Raw genomic sequence first — 20,024 nt, forward strand, 5'->3', positions numbered from 1 at the left:
TTCTGGCGTGACTTTTTGTGCCAGGGTGGGGCAAGGGCCAGGATCAGCTGGCAGTGGGTAATTGGCCTGTGATCAGAAGACCTCTATTTCCGTGCGTTTTGTTCCTTCCAGAGCTATGCAGGAGAGAACCGTTTTTAAATCAAGGAATATCTCTCCGTTGGACTCCTTATTGTTCTTGGTCTTCTGTCTTGCAGGAATGTCAATGGCATCACGTTCACTAGCTCGATCAAAGAAAAATCTGAAGCCAGAAGCCAATATGCCCAAGCCAGAGCCAAGGGCAAAACAGCTGGAATACTGAGGTACAAACACTGCCTTCCTGTCTGTCTGTCATATATCTCATATGATGCCCGCCCGCCCACGGACCCGCCCGCCTGTCTATATTTATGTTCTGTTTATCACGTATCTGAACTTTCTCTATCCATGTGTTTTATCTTCTGTTTGTCTGAACTTCTCTCTCTATCCATGTATTCTATCATATATCTCATATGATGCCCGGCCGCCTGTCTGTCTGTCTATGTTTATGTTCTGTTTATCATGTATCTGAACTCTCTCTATCCATGTGTTTTATCTTCTGTTTGTCATCTATCTATCTGTCTTATCTATCTGTCTTGTCTATCTGTCTTGTCTGTCTTGTCTGTCTTGTCTGTCTGTCTGTCTTGTCTGTCTTGTCTGTCTGTCTGTCTGTCTATCTAATCTATCTAAATGGAGAGTGTTAAGATCTATTATGGAATCCACCCTCCATTTGAGGGACTGCATGTTGTAGGCACACTAAGATTGTGTTTTGCATACTATTGACTGTACCCAGGAGCAATGCCCTCGATATGGAGAACTTCAAAGCTGAACTCAATGTACCTGGAGGAACCAAAGTCCAGTTTGAAATCCATTACCAAGAGACAATCCGAAGGAAATTGTCATCTTATGAGCACATTATCCCCGTCCAGCCTGGTCGGTTGGCTAAACATCTAGAGGTAAAGACTTCTGGCTTCAAAGTGTGCATTTGAAGTCTGGCTTCCAAATATTAGATGGGCAACCAGAGGAGACTGCCTTACTGTTGACCTCTCAGTTACGGGCCAAGGTAATCTGTTATAGTAGGAGACCACACCCATCAGCCCATTTCCCATCACCACTTCATAGGCTAGTGGGTGAAAATTTAGAGGTGACTTGCCAGCATCACACCAACGTGTGAGATCACTTCTGGTGCAAAACTGGAAATGACATCATCACATTAGGCTAACATTCTAGAATTAATCAAACAGTCTATGGGTTTTTGAAATGGAAAACTCCAGCTGAACCTTTAATGGAAGAATGGTTGGTGAAGATATTAGAGTTGGCTGAGATAGTCAAGTTAATTTCACTACTCAGAGAAAATAACTTAATTAAGGTTTTGGACGATCGGAAGCCCTTGAGAGAGTATTTAGACAACATAAAAAAATAAAATAAAGACTAGTGTTTTTGGAGGTTAAGGACTGTTCAATTAGAAGCGATAGAGAAACATGAAACTTTTTATGAGTAATGAGGCTAAAGATTGAATTTTATCTGGATGCTTAATAACCAAGTACTAAAAAAACCTGTAATCTTTTTACAAATTTAATATTAATATTTGGGGAACTGTGAGTCCTTACGGAATAGGTACTTTGTAACTTGGCAAATTTTTATCTTTGTGTTTGTTGGAAAGATTTTGAAGTACAAATTTAGAAATATGAGTTTTAAAAATTATTTTAAAACAATTATTTCACCTTATCTACTGAATGGTACAGAATATTACAGTCAGTTCTTTTTATACAGTTATTAATTTTCTCAAAAATAATCTAAGAACAGAAAAGAAAATATAAAAAAGAGAAATGAAAATATATATACACTCTAACACATTGGATCTTAAAATTACAACACAATATAATTCAAACATTACATAGTTTTAAAATTCACTACCTTCTGACCTTTCAGTTCCAAAACAGCAATAAGTATCTAGTAAGCAGTTACTTATATCTTAATAACAAATTAATATGAATATTATAATCATTTCATTTACCTATAACCAGTGGTGGGATCCAAAAATTTTAGTAACAGGTTCCCATGGTGGTGGGATTCAAACTGTGGCTTAGCGCCAATGGGGCTGGGCGGGGCACGATGGGGACATGGCTGGGCATTCTGGGGGTGGGGCATTCCTGGGTGGGGCTGTGGCAAGGACGCAGCCGCTGTGCCGGTCCTTGGGCGGGAAACGAATGCACGCAGGCGCAGGCTGCCACGCACGCCGGTGCACCTCCTGCTAGACTGCTTCCAGTTCTGCGCGGTACTGCTGAGAGGAGGGGCCTAACTAAGGCAAAAATCACGTGGCAAAATCACCAATTAGTAACCCCCTCTCGGCACACACAAATAATTAGTAACCTACTCTCGGGAACCTGTGAGAACCTGCTGGATCCCACCTCTGCCTATAACTGCTATGCCTATCTATTACATCTAAGCCTAACCATTATGTATCTATTCTCTGTTGCGTAGGTTTGCCAGCTCTGGATTGGGCAATATCTGGAAGTTTGGGGATGGAGCCTGAGGAGGGTGGGGTTTAAGGAGGAGCAGGACTCCAAAGGGGCATAGTACCATGCAGCCCGCTGGCCAAAGGTGCCATTTTCTCCAAGGGAACTGTTCTCTGTCGCCTGGAGATTAGTTGGGATGCTGGGAGATCCCCAGGCCCCACCTGGCGGCTGACAACCCTAGCTTAAAAAAACCCCTGAGGCTTCCTCTGCTCTGGATTCCTTTAGATCTACAGTGATTGCACTTATTTTAGTTTTCTGTATGCTGATTTATCTCCTGTTCCTCTTGTTCTGCCCAAAGGTGGACATTCGCATCGTCGAGCCCCAGGGAATTAATTTTGTCCATGTTCCCAACTCCCTTGGAGACGAATTTTCAGATGTTACAACTGTCACCAAAGGAGAAAAAAAGGTAAAGATGAACTAGTCGGTTGGGTCACTTGGCATTTCCTTTTCATTTTGCTGGTTTTGGACCACTCGGCTCTGTGACTTTAGTGATGATTAGTTCCATCCTGTTTTCTGTAACTGTCTGTATGCAACTGATACAATAATAACGTTGGGAAAAGGCAAAATTTTTAACAAGGAAGTATCAGTGGCCGATTGCCCCCAGCCGGCTCTGCCCAACCTTTGCCCCGCTCTGGCACAAAAGTCACGCCAGAAGTGCTTTCACTTTCTGCAGGGAAAGCAAGAAACACAGGTGGGGCAAGAGAAAGCACGCGGGGACAAGACGTTTTGCCCTGGTGCGCAACATTTTAAAGACCTCAGCACAGCCAGTGAAAAGGTTTTGAAAATGTTTTAACAAAAAGGATTGCTAAAATAGAGGATGCATATAATATGTTTTGAGACTGGAAGTAAAATGTTTTGGGTTAAAAACTATATGGAACTCTTCAGAGGAAACATTTTATTTCTTGCCTGAAAATATTTTATCTTGGTTGTGCAGAAGGGCCCCAGATAGCTAGAGCTAACTGGAGCCTGTTAGATTTCCAAAGCTAAGCAGCATGGGCCCTGGTCACTATTTGGATGGGAGACCAGAGGCGTAGCAAGTGGGGAAAGCCCCTGGTGCACCAGTGCATCCTCCACTCCCATCACGCCCTGGAATGCCCCCGCCACACCCAACAGGGGCACGCACAGTGGTGGGATCCAAAAATTTTAGTAACAAGTTCCCATGGTGGTGGGATTCAAACTGTGGCGTAGCGCCAATGGGGCTGGGCGGGGCACGACGGGGGCAGGGCATTCCTGGGCGGGGCTGTGGCAAGGACGCAGCCGCTGCGCCGGTCCTTGGGTGGGAAACGAATGCGTGCAAGCTGCCACGCATGCCGGTGCACCTCCTGCTAAACTGCTTCAAGTTCTGAGCGCTACTGCTGAGAAGAGGGGCGTAACTAAGGCAAAAATCATGTGGCAAAATCACCCATTAATAACCCCCTCTCGGCACACACAAATAATTAGTAATCTACTCTCGGGAACCTGTGAGAACCTGCTGGATCCCACCTCTGGGCACGCACCCAGTGTGTCACACACCCGCCCCCTTGGAGCTACGCGTCTACCATGGAAAACCTACCATGGAGACTACCATGGAAAACCAGGGTCACGATATGCAGACAGGCAATGCCAAACCACCTCTGAATGTCTCTTACCTTGGTTGCCATAAGTCAGTTGTGACTTCAACACCCCCAAAAAAGGGGGGAAAAGGATATTATGGTATGAATGGGAGATCTACAGTGAGAAAATAAAATACAATAGAATGTTAAAATTGGCTTTTAAGGGATTTTCCCTGTTGGAGCTAAGAGCTCATTTAAGTCCAGAAAGTGGAAGGACTGGCACTGAAAAACAGCCATGTTTAGTTGGACTAACAACCACGGTTTTCACATGCGAGTTAGACATGAGAGTTGGTGGGATTTAATGTTTGGAGCGTCAGACCAGATTTGAATCCCTGCACTGCTGTGAAAATGTGCTGGGTGATCTTGGGCCGGTCGTCTCTCACCGTAGCCCTCCTCTCAGGGTTGTGGTAAGGATAAAATGGAGGAAAGAAGAACTATGTGTACAGTACTGGGCCCTCAACGGGGAAAAAGGTGGCATATAAATGAAGTCAATAAATCACCCAAAAGCGTAAAATGAATCTGCCTCCTTTGGACTTCCTCATCTCCTTTCCAGGCCCACGTTTCCTTCAAACCACCCGTGGCCCTTCAACGGAAGTGCCCCACATGCTCTTCAACAACGATTGACGGCAATTTTGTGGTGACGTACGATGTAGTCAGAGATACCAAAGCCGGAGAGTTGGAGGTATGGCTATTCTACAGAATGGGAGGAAAATGGGAAGTCAGGAAGAGGCACAGGAGACAGCCAGAACAATCTTTTTTGTGAGGGACGTGTTGTGGGGAAGGGGTGCTTGTATTTTAGAGGGAGAAAGAGGTAACGAGCTGATTAATTGGAACTTGCCTCTTGTCTACATTTAAAGGTGCTGACCTTTAAGGCCCTTCATGGCTTGGGACCCTCATACCTTCGTGACCGTCTCACTCCATATGTCCCAGGTAGGCCTCTGCGGTCGGCAGAGGCCAATGTACTGGTGGTCCCCGGCCCCTCCATGGTGCGACTGGCCTCTACCCGGGCCAGGGATGTTACGGCCCTGGCCCCTGCCTGGTGGAACACCCTTCCATCAGACAAAGGACCTATGGGACCTTGGTGACTTCCGTGAAATTGTAAAACGGTTTTGTTCCATCTGGGCTTTTGGGGAGGCTGTCAGTGGATTCCTCCTCTGGGATGCCTCTGGGATAGCACATTCCATCATCATATCATAGTATCTAATTCAGAATTGGTTCTCCACCCGGCCTTGGGTTGGGTCTTCAGCCATATACTCCTAAGGATCTCTGCTATATTCTCCATGCATTGCATTGCATTGTATTGATGCTGCTATTCTCATGAATTTCAAAACTGTTTTTAACTTGATTTAATTCATTTTATTCCGTAAATTGCTGTTTTGGCCTATTGTATGTAATACAATTGCTTGGTCTAGTGTACAATCGCCCAGAATCAAATGGGCGGCTTAAAACTCGACAGATTTGACGATGACGGATGGATAGATTTTATTTGGGATGGACGGATGGGTGGATGGATGGATGGATTTGACACGGATGGGCATTTGGATGCAGATGATGGACGGATTTGGATGCATTTGGATGGATGGATGGATATCAAGACAATGTTCTGTAGGTCCTCATGGAATAAGGATGAAACAACAGGATGCAACGGGTATAGCCACCAAATAATCCACAATTAGGGACGACCAAATGATTAAAGCACTGAGAGACTTAATTACAGAAATAGTAACAGCAGTGATAGAAAATGTACTTGGGGACACATTCAGGTTCCTTTTGTGTTCAGCCTATGTCATGTCTTTGTTCCCAACAAAGGTAAGTCTCTTATTAAACTTTTTATGTAGTCCACAAGGAGGTAAGAGTCTTTGAAAGTGCATTTGCATGATGGGCTGTCCTTTTGAAGGACACACGTTGACATTTTGGAGGCCAAGTCTGCTAAAAGATGGAATCCAAACTTCCATCAGAAACATGGTAAATCGGAAAAGATTTGGCCTCACACCTAAAGGCTAGCAAAGCAGGTAAGTTTCAAGGGAAAGGGCATTCTAAAGGTGAGGAGCCACCACCGAGAAGGCCCTATTCTCAAGTGAACACCTTCTTTACCTTTGCAAAAGGACAAAGAGAGCAGGGAGTCTGAGGAGGGTCTTAACTGACAAGCTGGACAGTAGGGGTCAAGGAGGGCCTTCAAGTAGCCTAGACCAGGGGTAGGGAACCTTCGGCTTGAGAGCCGCATGCGGCTCTTCTGCCCTTGCACTGTGGCTCCACAAGCCGAGCCACCGGCACCAACTACCCACGGTCGGCCGCGCCGCGCCGTGGGCTTCCCCTCTCGCCCACCCCGTTGGAGTGGGGCGGGCGCTTTCCCGGCGGCCGGCAAGGCTTGTCACAAAGCTTCATCCTTGCCCGCCCTGTGCAGCAGGGCAGGCGCATCCATGCGCTTCTCAGAAGGAGCGGAGTAAAAGGTAAAAAAAACAACCCCTATCTATACAGTGTTATCTTTATTTTAACAATAAAAACACTATGTGTCCCTGTGTTTTCTTTTCCCGTGGAAAACGGGTCCAAGTGGCTCTTTGAGTGTTAAAGGTTCCCGACCCCTGGCCTAGACGTAAGCATTCAGGACCTTAAGTTGGTCCTGTTTCACATCATCACCTGTAGAATGGGACCGATGCCAGGCAATGTGATGCCTTCAACCTCTCATTTTTATTTTGCAGATTTTCAACGGTTATTTCATCCACTACTTTGCTCCTGAGAATCTGAAGCCCTTGCCCAAAAATATCCTCTTTGTGATTGATGTCAGCGGCTCAATGTGGGGAATGAAAATGAAGCAAGTGAGTGGAGCGGAAGGCCCTAACCTGGAGGGTCCACCATGTGGACGCAAACTCCTTTGCTTGCTGATGCCCATTCAGGCAGGGAGATTTGATTACCCCGAGACGAGTAGAAAAGCTGCCATCTCAGTTTACTGCGCTTGATTTAACTGATTTAGAGGACTTACAGCCCACCTTTCGACTTTGTCAAGAGTTCACGGTAATCATCACAGTAAGAGAAAGGATTGTAGCAAGATGTGGTGGTTAAGAGCAGGTTCCACTCTAATCTGGAGAACCGGGTTTGATTCTCCACTCTGCCACTTGAGCTGTGGAGACTTATCTGGTGAACCAGATTAGCTTGTGCACTCCAACACATGCCAGCTTAGGCTAGTCACAGTTCTTCGGAGCTCTCTCAGCCCCACCCACCTCACAGGGTGTTTGTTGTGGGAAGGGGGGGGGAAGGGGAAGGGAAAGGAGATTGTAAGCCCCTTTGAGTATCCTTACAGGAGAGAAAGAGGGGATATAAATGCAAACTCTTCTTCTAATGAAAAAGAAGCACACACAAAACAATAGATTATTGGTTTTGAGCGTCACGTCGTATTCACATGGGGTTGCCAATCTTCAAGTAGAGGCTGGCCTTCTCGTGGAATTACATTCGATCAGTTTCCCTGGAAGAGATGGTCGCCTCACAGGGTGGACTCTATGGTATAACATAGAGCCTAGGACAGATGGAAATCCTAGAGTGACAATGTGCCCTTCTAAGCTCCCTTGCCAAATTCTACCCCCAACTGTATCTCTTTCACTGAACCATCTGACTGTTGTGGGTTTACTGGACTGTGGCTGTGGTCTGGCAGATTTTGGTCCTAACATTTCACCTAACCCCAACTCTTCAGGAATTCCCCAAGGTAGAGCTGGCAAATCTTGTATTCACATGACACCATGAGGGCATGAGGGAACTCTGACTTTTGGTTGCTTGTTGATCTCTAAAGTGTTACTGGACTCGAATCTTGCTCTTCCATTGTAGACCACCCTCTGAAATTATCTTCATGAAGGTTTTGTATCCCAAGCGGGCCCAAACCCATGGTGATGCAAAAGGGGACTGGGCCCCATCACTCATTTGTCTTGCTCCTCCAATCAGCACTAGGGTCGGTGTGAAACCCATCACGAGACTTTCAAGTGTAAATTCTCTATGTAGAAAGAAGGATATGCAGTAAAAAGATGTGAATCTCTCACAAATCTTCCAAACGTGAATTCTCTATGCATTTGGCTAGAACAGAAGTTAGCAGGGCTGAAAGGTCCTGATTTTAAAAGCCTGGAGGAATATCTGATACTTATTTTGCACTTTTCCAGTTTTTGCAATCCTAGCTCTATTGCATTGCTTACCAGATCTCTCATGCTATTCAATTATGTTGCTTTATACTATGTATGCACCTTGAATCTCAGGGACAAAACTGGGAAGTAAAGAACAAAGCACGAATAAATAAATAAGAAAGACAATAAACAATGATGGGCTGATCAGCACTGTACTCATTAGCCTCCCCTCCCCCGAAATCTTTTTGGCTATGGTCTGATCCCAAGTTTACTGGAGTTCCATGCCTCCCAGATGTGTGTGTGGGGGGCAATATTCTTCAGCATACATGGAGAAGGGTTTTCACAAACTGAAAAGTACATCTTCCCCCTGCCTGGCCCTGCTCTTTGCTCTGTAAAATGTTTTCAGCCAAACCAGTCCACAAGATGTGTGAATTGTGCTCAGGTGGGTCCTTTTGATTTGTTGGAAAAAGCTTGCCACGACTGTTGTTGTGGCTTCTTTCGTTCCCAGACTGTCGAAGCGATGAAGACCATCCTGGGGGACCTCCGCTCCGATGACCAGTTTTCAATCCTGGACTTCAACCACAACGTGCGAGCGTGGAGAGACGGTTTAGTCCACGCGACCAAATCAGAGACCGAAGCTGCCAAGAAGTATGTGGAGGGAATCCATCCCAATGGAGGTAGGCAAGTATGTCACCCATGGGAGCCCAGTTACAGTCCAACTTGGGTAGCCCTTGTTAGATATCAGAAGTTAAATCGGGTCAACCCTGATCAGTATTTGGGTGGGAGACCACCAAGGAACACCACAGTCACTACACAGAGGCAGGCAATGGCAAATCACCTCTGAACATCTCTAAACATAAGAACATAAGAACTAGCCTGCTGGATCAGACCAGAGTCCATCTAGTCCAGCACTCTGCTACTTGCAGTGGCCCACCAGGTGCCTTTGGGAGCTCAATGCAGTAGGTGAGTGCTATGGCTCTCTCTCTGCTACAGTTGCCCCTGAAAGCACCTGGTCTGCTGAAGCATTTGCAAATCTCAGGTCTATGAGGGATTCAAGACAGCCAGTAGATCGGACTTCTCCTCCCATAAATCTGCCCTGCCCTTTTTAAAGCTCTCCGTATGAGGCTGGTCATAACCACCCTCCTCAGAGAAGCACATCTCCAAACACCCATCTCACGTGTTGTGAAGCAGTCTTTCCTTTTATTACTCTTACTTCTTCCCTGAAAGTACTTTCAAATGATGCCCCTTGGTTCTAGTATTGTATGTTATGGAGAAAAATTTCTCCCTGTCCACATTTTCTACCCCGTGCATAATTTTATAGACTTCAATCATATCCCCCCTCAGACATCTCCTCTCCAAACGAAAGAGTCTGGCCTTGAAAACCCTAAAGGGTCACCAGAAGTCAGTTGTGACTTGACAGCAAACATTTTTTTAAAGGTGTAAGGCATGATTTATTCAAAGTTCAGCACCTACTGAACATAAGCTCATGTTAAATTCATCTATCCGTTTTGGCTGGAGAACTGAGACATCCTTGCATGCAATGAACTTTTATTAGGTTCAGCTTTGGCTGGGTTGTTTTGTTTTGTTTTGGGTTTTATCTAACCCCCCCCCCCCCCCTTATTTTTCTTAAACAGGGACAAATATTAACGATGCCCTCCTTCGAGCCATCTTTATTTTGAACGAAGCCAACAAAGTAGGAATGTTGGATCCAAACTCGGTTTCCATGATTGTCCTGGTTTCGGATGGAGATCCCACTGTGGGTAAGGATCTTAGATGACAGCTCACGTGACCTTCTCGTGCCGAGAGGGAGAAGATGGCATCTGACCACTCTGCTGAGCTAAGTTTGAAGAACTGGCTGTTATGGGTTTTCCGGGCTGTGTGGTTGTGGTCTGGTAGTTTTTGCTTCTAATGTGTGGGCGAAATGTTAAGAGCAAAAACTACCAGACCACAGCCACAACGCCCGGAAAACCCATAACAACAACTGATTCTGGCTACGAAAGCCTTCCATGGTACATTAAGTCTGAAGATGTCCTCCATTGGCCCCAATCTGGGACTGCTTGGTCCTATCAACCCCCCACTCCCACCCCAACCATCAACAGCCTGCCCAAGGCTCCTGTGGTGGAGACTTAGTGTGGCAGGGCAAAGGGCGGTAGCAAGAACGGTTATGTTGGTCGCTGTGATTGGGGCCCGCCCAAGTGTGCCCAAGAGATGACCCCAGATATGGGGGAAGGTCATTGTTTGGACAGAGATGGCTACACCCCGCCAGGCAGAGAGGTTTGGCCAGGTGAGGCAGTGGAGACTGGCCTAGTCGTCACCCATCAGCCCACATCTAAGCCTTGACGACAATGAAAGATGTTGGGGAAGGTCTCAGGGAGGTGGTTTTGGAGGCAGGACCAGGCCAGGCCAGGGAAGACAAGCAAGGTGGCCAATCTGAGCCCTGAGGGAAGTGCAAGGAACTGCCCCAGAGATCCTGAGTGACTGGGGAAGGGCCATGGGGTAGGGTGGGGGTGGAACAACCATTTTAAAGGCAGCAGGGAGGAGCATGACCAAGGAGGAATAAGGCAGGGAAGACCCCTTGCACACTGGGGAATTTTCCTGCCAGGGCTAGAGAGAGTCAGGCGACAGCCTCCTCTCCTACCTGTTCTGCAGCCAACCCCTCACAACCCGACCAAGAACCCCCAGAGGTCACAAGTGGCAGCAAGGTGAGGGTGACCATCAATGGAGAGCCTCACAGAAGACTTCCTCCAGTTGGATGGAAGGTTCCATTGGGTTTGGAAGTAAATCTTTGCACTCTGTTGACCAGAATGGTCAGACGCCTGCCGAGATGCATACAATTGCTTCTGGTTTTAGAGCAAAACACGGGAAACCTAAGTGGCTCCTTCCTTCTCACCTCAATTAGGAGAACTTAAGCTGCCCACCATTCAAAAGAATGTGAAGAAAACTATTCAGGAGGACACCTCATTGTTTGGTCTTGGAATTGGTTTCGATGTAGACTATGATTTCCTGAAGAGGTTGTCCGTTGAGAACAACGGAATGGCACAAAGGCTTCTTGGAGACAAGGAAACCTCCTCTCAAATGAAGGTGAGCTTCCATCCCATTTCTCCATTGCTTGGAGTTGCCATTTTTGTGGGAGGAAGAAAGGATGAAGCTACCAGTGGCTGATTGTGCGTATCCCAAGTATCCCGGTATGCCAAGCCCTGAGAGTCAAGGAACGGGCCCAGATGACGTCGCATGGAATAGTGATTCTCGTGGCAGTACTTCCAGAAAGCACTAGGAGTTGTGGTAGCTGTGGATGTAGAAGAAGAAGAAGAGTTTGGATTTATATCCCCCCTTTCTCTCCTGCAGGAGACTCAAAGGGGCTTACAATCTCCTTGCCCTTCCCCCCTCACAACAAACACCCTGGGAGGTGGGTGGGGCTGAGAGAGCTCCGAGAAGCTGTGACTAGCCCAAGGTCACCCAGCTGGCGTGTGTGGGGAGTGCGCAGGCTAATCTGAATCCCCCAGAGAAGCCTCCACAGCTCAGGCGGCAGAGCTGGGAATCAAACCCGGTTCCTCCAGATTAGATACACGAGCTCTTAACCTCCTACGCCACTGCTGCTCTATGTAGATAGTCGTGATCTTGCAGGGAGTGGACCACTTGGAAATATGTGTGGGCGCATGCAGACTTCTCAAGGTGGGTTTTCCTCACTTTTGTGGCTCTTTGAACGTTGCAGAAATTCTACCACCAAATCTCCACCCCACTTCTGAAAAAAATAGAGTTCAACTACCCCCAGGGCATGGTGTCGGATGTCACTCACAACAGTTTCCAGCACTACTTTGGAGGATCCGAGATTGTGGTTTCGGGAAAAGTCGACACGGCAAGCACGCAACACTTGCAGAGCATCATTACAGCCACTGCAGTGAGTATGGGGCATATCTGTACCTCTCGTTCCTTCTGCCATGGGTTTTGGGGCAGCCGCTGGAAATTTTTCAGACCCATTTGGAGAAACCAAAGATTGCAAATAGTTAAGAACATAAGGACATAAGAACAAGCCAGCTGGATCAGACCAGAGTCCATCTAGTCCAGCATTCTGCTACTTGCAGTGGCCAACCAGGTGCCTTTGGGAGCTCACGTGCAGGATGTGAACGCAATGGCCTTCTGCGGCTGTTGCTCCCGAGCACCTGGTCTGCTAAGGCATTTGCAATCTGAGATCAAGGAGGATCAAGATTGGTAGCCATAGATCGACTTCTCCTCCATAAATCTGTCCAAGCCCCTTTTAAAGCTATCCAGGTGAGTGGCCATCACCACCTCCTGTGGCAGCATATTCCAAACACCAATCACACGTTGCGTGAAGAAGTGTTTCCTTTTATTAGTCCTAATTCTTCCCCCCAGCATTTTCAATGAATGCCCCCTGGTTCTAGTATTGTGAGAAAGAGAGAAAAATTTCTCTCTGTCAACATTGACAAAGAGAACTTTTTCTCCCTCCCCCAAAATCCCACAACTCCAGGGCATCCAATTAAGCTGATGGACAGATTCACGATGGACGAAAGAAAACACTTATTCACACAATGAGTGATGAAAATATGGAATTCAGTGCTCGAGGGTGTAGTGATAGCCATGGGCATTAATGACTTTAAAAGGAGATTGGTTGTACTCATGGAGGAGAGGTCCATCAGTGGCTACTAGCCATGGTGGCCCTAAATGGAACCTCCAAGTACAGAGGCAGTCAACCTATGAATCCCAGTGGCAGGAGGCAATGTCAGGGGAAGGTCTCAGCCTCTATGCCTTGCTGTTAGCCCTCCAGAGGAATCGGTTGATCACTGGGTGAGAGATGATAGAGACTAGATGGACCACTGATCTGATCCATCAGGACTTTCCTTATGTTCTTAGAATGCTGGACTAGATTAGCCACTGGTCTGATCCAGCAGGATTATTCTTATGTTCTTAGGATGCTGGACTGGATGGACTATTGGTTTGATCCAGCAGGGCTCTTCTGGTGTTCTTATGATGGTCTTGACCTTTGTGCTTTGTTGTTGGACCTCTAGAAGAATTGGTTGGCCATGATGAGAGACGGACTCAACCCATATAACTGTCCTGATGTGATTGATCTGTCAGAGAAACTAATCATGCCGCATTGTAGAACAACACTCTTTGTAATGCTGACATAGACTCTGGACAATAACAAGACATACCACTTGCCCTTGAAGTCTTGTTCGAAGTTGGATCATATGTTGCACTAACTCCCAGTTGCTCATGGTTTATTCAGTATGTACACCAACCAGATATAAAGGGGACTAGTGATTGTCAGAGAAGGGAGCGATAGGGTTGCCAACCTCCAGGTGGACCCCAGAGATCTCCCAGAATTACAAATAGTCTGCAGACCACAGAGATCATTTTCCCTGGAAGAAATGGGTGCTTTGGAGGGTGGACTCTATGATATTATACCCCATTGAACTCCTTCCCCTGCATAAACCCTACCACTCTGGACCCCAGCCCAAAATCTCCAGGAATTTCCCAACCCAGTTGGCAACCCTAGGGGAAAAATTTCCAATCTGTCACACCCTCAGTGTGGTTCTTCTCCTTGATACGACAATCCCTATAGCCGCCTTTGCAAAAGAAAAGAACATTTTGTTGTTGAGCCTAAAGATAACCAGCTATCTAGACCTTAGGACTGTGGTGGCAAACCTATAGCACTCCAAACGTTCATGGTCTACAATTCCCATCAGTCTGGCCATGGTGGCAGGGCTGATGGGAATTGTAGTCCATGAACGTCTGGAGTGCCTTAGGTTCGCCACCACTGCCCTAGGAGATTGCTGAGAATGGCTTCATTAAGTCACCAGTTTATGCATTCATGCCTGTCTGATTTCTCTTTGGGCATATAGTCCAATGCAGAGTTAGTCTTGGAGACCTTGGCAGATTCTGAGGGTCTGGATGAATTCCTGAGCAAAGATAAGCACGCTGATCCCAAATTCACCGAAAAGTTGTGGGCCTACATTACCATCAACCAGCTTATGGCCGAGAGGTAAGAGGGAAATGTTTCCTGGACACTAAATGACAGGATCACCTCTGAAGTGACTTGCAGCACCAGAGTGAGGCGAGTGTAGGGAGCATTTGGCAGTGGGTAATGGGCCTTGGCCTATCTATTGAGTCCTCTCATTCCTGTTCCGCATGGCCAATTGGCCTTCAACCTGGGTTTCAGAAGTATTGCTGGCAGGAACTGATGGGATTTGTAGTCCATGAACATCTGGAGAGCTGCGAGTTGCAGACCCCTACTTTAGAGGAAGGCAATAGCAAACCATCTCTGCTTCACACTTGCCTTGAAAGCCCCTCGTTGGGTCACTGTGAATTGGAAGCTAAGCAGGGTCAGTACTTGGATGGGAGACCACCAAGGAAGGCTCTGCAGAGGAAGGCATTGGCAAAATCACCCCTGCTTCTCACTTGCCTTGAAAGCCCCTTGCTCTGGTCACCTGAAGTCAGCTGTGCCTTAACAGTACTTCACCCACACAAGACAGAAATGTAGATGCAAACACATGCACAGAGAGACAGACAGACAGACATTGACAGTGGCCGTTTCCCCACTTTTAAAAATGACATCGGTTTCATCCAGCGTGGACCTTTTCAGCGATAGAGAGTTGTATTTAACTTCCCCACTGCCCAGCTCTCTGTAGGGTCATCAAAAGGCGCCCGTTTTCAAATAGCGCCGGTAATGCCTTGCGCTGAGGAAGCAGCGAGAGCGGCAGAGTCGGGGCGGCTGCGTTGTCGCCGCCCCTGTAATGGGGAGTGCCGCTGGACCCCGCGCTACTTGGCAAGAGTAGCGCGCAGCAAATGGTGAGTGGGGAAAGGGCCAGTGTTGTGACATCCAGTATCTTTCAACACGTAGGAACCTGGCCTCGACGGCTGCCCTGAAAAGAAACATCACTAAGAGGATCTTACAGATGTCCGTTGACCATCACATCGTGACCCCGTACACAGCGATGTTGATCGAGAACCCGAATGGAGATGAACTGATGCTGGCCGACTCGCCCCGAGACAACAAGCGGGCGTGCTGTCCAGGTGGGTTCCTGGCTGCCATTCTGATCAGGGTGCAGCTAAACAACAGCAGACAACCGGCTCGGTGGGAGAATTAATTTTAACTCGCTCTGCGACTTAGGGTTGTCAACGTTTAGCTGGGAAAAACACTAGAAAATTGGAGGAGCACAACCTGTGACCTGCTAATTATATGGAAGTTGTGCCCAAGAGGCATCTGTATAGAATTGTCTTATAAACCACTTTTATGAATATGTGTTTTGTTTCTTGATCATTTCTATTCATTTAAAGTAATTGCTGCTATTAGATTTTAATGGGGTTAAGTTATATTTTGTATTTGTATTTATTTGCTGTCATTGTGAACAGCCATATTGTGAGCCGCCTCGAGCCCTTTGGGGGGTGAATCGAACAAATATAAAAATATAACTAAATCCTAGTATACACACATAATCTCTTATCAATACTCTACAGGGATACCCAAGCTCCACTGCCAAACCAAGGCACCTCAAAGACTGAGCTGCAAACTGTAAAATTTATAACAAAATAATTGTATTTATTATACAGTGTACCCAAAAGGGTTTGTTAAAAACATCAGGCCTGAAATAAAGGTTACATCCTAAAAAAGCAGTATGAACTAGTTACATAGATCTCAAACACTGTTGGTGATACAATCACGTAAGAAAAAGAAGACGAGTTTGAATATATACCCTCAGAGGTGGGATGCAGCCTATTCACACCTATTTGGTAGAACCAATTACTAACATTTTCTCAGTTTGGAGAACCGGTTATTAATGATTAACTCCACTAGGGACAAGGGGGTAATCTCTGTCCCTGGGTACAACAAATCTTGTCAAGTGGGGGATGCAAAATCGCCCCCCCCCCGGGGGCCCCTGCGGCCGCCCTGCCCCCCATGCCCCCCCCTCACGTGTGTATGAACTGTATGAAATAATACAATATATAGTAATTCTATTTTTTTTGTTCATTGGTATAAAGGTTGGGAAAGTATTATAGGTAAAGATTTTTCATTTTCATAGCTATGTTTGTAATATGTTAACAATTGTAAACAGTTTTTGGTTTCTCTCCTTATGTTATTTAAAATCAATCAATATAATTATATAAAAAAGAAATAATACACTACCTTTCGGTATATTGCTTTTTTAATACTTTAAACAGTCATTATTTTAATCTAGAAGTGGGGCAAAGGGGAACTACACCTGGGGCGTGCGTGCCCTGCGTCCTAGCTACAGCCCCACCCAGGAATGCCCCGCCCCTGGAATGCCTGGCCATGCCCCCGTCGTGCCCCGCCCAGCCCCATTGGCGCTACGCCACTGTTTGAATCCCACCACCATTGGAACCTGTTACTAAAATTTTTGAATCCCACCACTGTATACCGTGCTTTTCTCAACCATAAGGAGTCTCAAAGCAGCTTACAAATTCCTTCCCTTCCTCTCCCCTCAACAGACACTTTGTGAGGTAGGTGGGGCTGAGAGAGTTCTGAGACAACTGTGACTGGCCCGAGGTTATCCAGCAGGCTTTATGTGGAGGAGCAGGGAAACAAATCCAGTTCACCAGATAAGAGTCCGCCACTCACTTAGAGTGAGAAAGCGAACCCTGCCTGTCCTTAACCATTACTCCATGCTGGCTCTCAGTGGTTGGGAGATCAGAGAAGCCCAGTCTTCCTGCAAGATTTCCTGCCATTTGCAGGGTTTTCTCATCATCACACCAAGAAACAAAAGTAAAGGTCTCAGCTGCAGCACTCATAGCGGGCAAGAGGAGTAATGGTGGGTGAGCCAAGCGCTGTTTGGAACCAATCTTGACCCAGCAGAAAACAGACAAAGAACATCAGAACATGAGCTCTGAAAGCAGTCAAACAGCAAACACCATCCATTAATGCATTCAACAGACACCTTGTGAGGTAGGAGGATACCCAGGAGGCTTCATGGGGAGGAGCAGAGAAAACAAATCCAGTTTACCAGATCAGAGTCATGTGGAGGAGAGGGGAATCAATCCCAGTTCTCCAGATTAGAGTACACAGCTCCTAAAACAAGGGACCGAATGGATTTCGGCCAACAGATTCCCCCCATGTGTATGCAAAACGGATCTCAGAGTGAATTAAAATTAATCCCCCCCCCCCCTTGCACCAACCATCTCCTGTTTTTGGGCTTGATATGGCCCTGCTTGACGTTCCTTTGGGATGCAACCTGCTTTTGCTCAAGACCACCCCTGCTTAGCTCTTCTTCTTTTCAAACAGGTGCTTTAGCCGTCGGCCACCCGAAGCCCGAAAACTCCATCCCACTTTGGGCCAAGTCCACGTCAATGCCGAAGGAACCCTTCAGTCTCCTTAAGGGACCAACTGCAGCAGCCATACATGCTGGTAAGGGATGCCGGATGCTCAGATGAGGTCTCCTGATTTTGTTTCTACTGTGGAAAGAGGGAGGGAGAGAATGCAAAATCCAAGGGCAAAAAAATATTTGATTGATTGATTGATTGATTGACTTACTGCTTTGGATCAAGGTCTGCTGGGGCTGAATCCGAAGAGGCCAATTTGGCAGTGTAGGCAGCTATAAGCGCTATTGCCTGAGGCAGGCAGGGGGTTATGTATAGACAGGGGCTAGTCACAGCTTCTCGGAGCTCTCTGAGCCCCACCTACCTCACAGGGTGTTTGTTGTGAGGGGGGAAGGGCAAGGAGATTGTAAGACCCTTTGAGTCTTCTGCAGGAGAGAAAGGAAGGATATAAATCCAAACTCCTCCTCCTCCTCTTCTTTTTCTTCTTTTTTTCATTTCTTTTTCTTCTTTTTCTTCTTTTTCTTCTTCTTTTTCTTCTTTTTCTTCTTCTTCTTTTTCTTCTTCTTCTTGTCCAATAGCAGTCAGCAGGTCTAGAGATAGAAGGCACAGCCATGGCCAGGAAGAAAATTTAATCTGGGAAGCCAGCAGTGGGATTAGAGAGGGGAGAGATAGTGGCACAAAGCCAGAAGATCAGTGCCCTTAAAATAAGCAGTCAGAATCAGGTCCTCTCCAAAACAAACAAGTTGCTAGGACTGAGGAGCCACAGCAAAGCAGAGCTTATACCCCCCCAGCTCTGCCCGGATTGGCTCTTTCAGGCTGTTTCCGCATGGTCAAAATATCCTGGGGTGAGCAACAAAAATATCCCAGTTCAGCTGTGAATTCTTCACGGCTCCCGACACAAATGCGGACCTGCCCAGGTGCTGCCCTGCAATATTTCCCTTACCCCGGGATATTCAAAAATCGCCAGTTTGGCGGTTCTTTTTTAAAAATCCCACGGTGACCCTGATACCATGCAAACACCACAGGAGCAGACCCAGTATATTTTCCCTACCTCGCCACTTTCCCGTGAGGGGGGCGGAGAGAGCTGTTTCCTCTGTCTTTAGAGCGGGCAAGGCGTGGATGGGGTAGGAAGGGGAAAGCTGGGGTGGGGGGGGAGAGTTGTTCCCTCTGTCTTTTGTCAACGGGGTAAATACCAAAGACCCGGGATGTGCCAAACAAACTGGAGTATTACCTCCTGGTCCTACCTCAGCTCCTGGGAAGAAGCGGGGAGCCAAGCAGAGGCAGAAACTGGGATAAAATTGCTCTGGTATATACCATCCCGGGTCTACCCGGGTGTAATTGTGCTGTGCGGAAACGGCCTCAGTCACCTGCCTCAGCTGGGCAGCTTTAGCCTGCAGTTTCCAGAGTGGCCACTTGAGGGAATGGTGCTGTGGTGCCAGCTGGCATGAGGCAATGGAAGAAAGGGCAGAAAGGGTGGAGTTGGAGGGGTCTCCTTCGGTTTGAGCCCTCTTGTAAAGATTTTTAAGGTTTGACTGAAATGATGGTAGGTTTATGTGTCTTTAAACTGAGTACTGAATAGGAGAGAGAGAGGGAGTGGTCAGAAAAAGGTAGGTGCGCTGTAGTTGGTTTTTGTGATGGAGTGCTTGGGTGGGGAAAAAGAACACAGACAGACAGACAGACAGACAGACAGACAGACAGACAGACAGACAGACAGACAGACAGACAGACAGATAGACAGATAGATAGATAGATAGATAGATAGATAGATAGATAGATAGATAGATAGATAGATAGATAGATAGATAGATATCTGTGTGTGTTTGGGGGGGGGGGTTGAAGCTGTGAGAGAAATCCTGGCCGTGTTTTTACAAGGAGAGAGGGAGAAATTAGTTTTGAGATGTATTAATCTGTGAGGATTATAGAAACTGTCTGAGTCAAGAGTGTCAGAACTCTCCCTGAGGAAGGATTGGAGTAAGTCAGAAAGGACAGAAGCTGTAAGCGTGTGACCAAGGCTGACCGTCAGAATTTCCTGACCATCAGGACTGTTCGACAGTGGAATTCACTGCCTCAGAGAGTGGTGGGGTCTCCTTCTTTGGAGGTTTTTAAACAGAGGCTGGATAAACATATGCCGGGAGTGCTTTGATTGCGTGTTCCTGCATTGCAGGGGGTTGGACTTGATGGCCCTTGAGGTCTCTTCCAACTCTATGATTCTATAACATAGTTTCATTTTAAGAGCGAAAAGGTTAAATTCTAGTTGAGAAAACAGTATAAGGGATAGAGAAAAGGGTCAGAATGATTTTATGCAGGTTGGAAGTTACTTAAAGTATGTGGTGTCTCAATTAGATTTTATTTTAATTTGTGTAAATAATTTGTTTGGAACCTTGAAGTTACCTACCAGTTATAAATAAAATCTTATTTTGGTTCAGTGAGATATTGGAACTCCCACCTGATTTTCCTTAATACCGCAAATGCCATCCCTTTGACTTACCTCTTGTACACACTACCAA

The 20,024-nt window shown here is 46.7% G+C and overlaps 1 protein-coding gene across 2 annotated transcripts in view; it reads left to right on the plus strand.

The window, feature by feature from the left end:
- ITIH2 (inter-alpha-trypsin inhibitor heavy chain 2) overlaps window positions 1–20,024 on the plus strand; it is a 46,715-nt gene that overhangs the window by 13,696 nt on the left and 12,995 nt on the right. For both annotated transcript variants that reach the window (XM_048500329.1, XM_048500330.1), the window contains exons 5-16: window positions 195–299; window positions 806–968; window positions 2,830–2,937; window positions 4,677–4,805; window positions 6,823–6,939; window positions 8,735–8,903; window positions 9,861–9,986; window positions 11,126–11,307; window positions 11,939–12,124; window positions 14,088–14,227; window positions 15,086–15,258; window positions 17,483–17,605. In XM_048500329.1, the coding sequence (XP_048356286.1) occupies window positions 195–299; window positions 806–968; window positions 2,830–2,937; window positions 4,677–4,805; window positions 6,823–6,939; window positions 8,735–8,903; window positions 9,861–9,986; window positions 11,126–11,307; window positions 11,939–12,124; window positions 14,088–14,227; window positions 15,086–15,258; window positions 17,483–17,605 (1,721 nt within the window). The remainder of the gene's footprint in view (window positions 1–194; window positions 300–805; window positions 969–2,829; window positions 2,938–4,676; window positions 4,806–6,822; window positions 6,940–8,734; window positions 8,904–9,860; window positions 9,987–11,125; window positions 11,308–11,938; window positions 12,125–14,087; window positions 14,228–15,085; window positions 15,259–17,482; window positions 17,606–20,024) is intronic.

Source organism: Sphaerodactylus townsendi, linkage group LG06 (assembly GCF_021028975.2).
Source record: "Sphaerodactylus townsendi isolate TG3544 linkage group LG06, MPM_Stown_v2.3, whole genome shotgun sequence".
In the NCBI taxonomy this organism is placed as follows: Eukaryota; Metazoa; Chordata; class Lepidosauria; order Squamata; family Sphaerodactylidae; genus Sphaerodactylus; species Sphaerodactylus townsendi.